At 43.6% G+C, this 2,159-nt stretch overlaps 1 protein-coding gene across 1 annotated transcript in view; it reads left to right on the top strand.

Annotated features, from left to right (window-relative positions):
- LOC105501663 (ribose-5-phosphate isomerase-like) overlaps nt 1-2,159 on the top strand; it is a 64,397-nt gene that overhangs the window by 10,258 nt on the left and 51,980 nt on the right. The window contains exons 2-3 of the mRNA XM_011927673.1: nt 396-456; nt 1,913-1,968. Coding sequence (XP_011783063.1) covers nt 396-456; nt 1,913-1,968 — 117 coding nt within the window. The remainder of the gene's footprint in view (nt 1-395; nt 457-1,912; nt 1,969-2,159) is intronic.

The following is a 2,159-nucleotide window of genomic DNA, read 5'->3' as shown; positions in this document are numbered from 1 at the left end:
TTTTTTTTTTTTTTTAAACACACTGTTGCTGGCTTGAAATGTTGGGAATCTTTAAGTGTTTATATGCAGGCCATTTCTGTGAGGGTGACGCAAGTTGCTATTCAGTTGCAAGTAATTGCACCAATTATTTGGTAGAATGGAGGGAGGAAGTGGTGGTGTTGACAGTGTCAGAAACGAAGGGAGGAGGGCCTTGTTGAACATTTGTCCACCATGCATTGGTTAAAGTACAGCATTGAGGTTCAGTGTTTATGTTCCTATAAAATAGGCACGGTACCTCTCTTGCACCTGTGTTGGTGAATTGTTCATAATAATTTTATAGCTTTAGGAAGTGGGCTGACAAAGGAGCAAAATATGGTATTAATAAGTTTTGTTTCTTCTTCCCCCCTTTTTGGCAGAATAACCAAGTCCTGGGAATTGGAAGTGGTTCTACAATTGTCCACGCTGTGCAGCGAATAGGTATGCTCTCTCACTGTCTCCTGGATGCTTTGTGGGTGATGATGGGGTAGGGAGGTAGAGGAGAGGGAGGAAGTGGTTTACAGGTTTGGCATTGCCCTTTTGGCTTCAGCAGTACAGAGCTGGAGAGAGGGACTACCCGAGGTCAGTTGAGTGTTTCTGCTCTTTTGTGGAGAGAGTGAATCTTGGGCCTCTTCATCCAACTTTGAAGGATGTCCTTGCCTTTGTTTACTCTACTCAGCTGGAGGGGAGGAGCTGACTTAGCTCGAGGTCCCAATATAATTTTAATCATGTCAGTGGTATTCTACCATTGAGTTCTTTGCGTGATCCCAGACTTCCTCAGGCAGATAATTGAGGCCACAGTGGGTTTGCCCTGTCCATGACCCTGGAGTGGATGTGGGGCTCCTGCCATTGATGGCTGGTTCCTGCAGGTGCTTATTTCACACTGATTAGGGTGTCTCTATGCTTAGGAAAGGCTCAGGAATTATCAGCCCCTGTGGCTGCTCAACAGGTTTTACTGCCCTGCTCTTTGTTTGTAAGAACAAAGCCCAGAGGAGAGGCCTGCCTGAATGCCGAATTCTTCTAGGTGCCAAGGGGGAGAGCCCAGGAGGGAAAGTCCAGGAACACTTTTTATGAAGGAGTGGTTGTAGTGCTGGTGTGATGACTTCTGGAAGGCTTCTCCTTGGCCAAATAGGAGCTTTTGTGTTATATACCTTTCAATCTTAACCAAGTATCTGGAGAATACTTTCAGGGCACAGGAGTTACTATGGATTTTGTAATAGTGGCACCCAAACCTCCCAAGATGCACTCAGTGATTAAAAAGACTTGAAATTTTAATAAGAGGTTTTTCCTGAAGTCTTTTTTTTTTAAAATCAAACTTTCCTGAAAGGTACAAATCCAAATTGAAAAAATAAATCTCCTTTAGCCACTCTCTGGGGCCTACAAATAAGTATCTTTTTTACTAAAATGCAAAAGTAAAGTTCTGGCTTTTTCCTAGAAGAGGCAATATAGGGGAGTTAAGACTGTGTGGCTAGACGGCCTGGGATCATGTCCCAGCTGTGCCCCTTATTAGCGGTATAACTACCAAATTACAATACCTCTCTGAACCTCAGTTGCCTTATCTGCAAAATGGGGAAAATAATTTAACCTTTTGGGTTGTTAGGATTAAGAGTTCATATATACAAAGTTCTTAGAATGTTGTCAGGCACGTAACAATAGCAAACACTGACTCTGCTTTCTGTGGTCAGTGCTTACCTCTCCAGGCTTTCTTGTGTCGCTATCTTCTGGTGTGTGAAGTACAGTCACCAGCTTTCCCACCAAGGAGGGGGACACAGGGTGAAAGGCAGCTATCCTTGGGAAATAGATCTTCCCTTGTCTGTTGGATTTGAGCAAACACATATGACAAGAAAAATAACGTAAGGAGAGTGAAAAACTGCCAATATGGCTTTTGTTTCCACAGCTGAAAGGGTGAAGCAAGAGAATCTGAACCTCGTCTGTATTCCTACTTCCTTCCAGGTATGTCCTGCTTTCCATCTGCATCATGACAGCTTCTGCTGTATCTTCTGGTTCCCCAAGGTTGTGGACACATGGCCTTGTCTTGTACCTCAAGGTTGTTCTAGGTCAGAGAGTCCAGGAATAGGAGAGTTTATTGACCAAGTATTCCTTCTTGGAATTGTAGTTTTAGGTGCATTTGTTTATTTACTCGG

Source organism: Colobus angolensis, unplaced genomic scaffold (assembly GCF_000951035.1).
Source record: "Colobus angolensis palliatus isolate OR3802 unplaced genomic scaffold, Cang.pa_1.0 Scaffold739, whole genome shotgun sequence".
Classification (NCBI taxonomy): domain Eukaryota; kingdom Metazoa; phylum Chordata; class Mammalia; order Primates; family Cercopithecidae; genus Colobus; species Colobus angolensis.
Note: the sequence above shows the minus strand (reverse complement) of the source record. Positions and strands in the feature narration are given on the sequence as shown.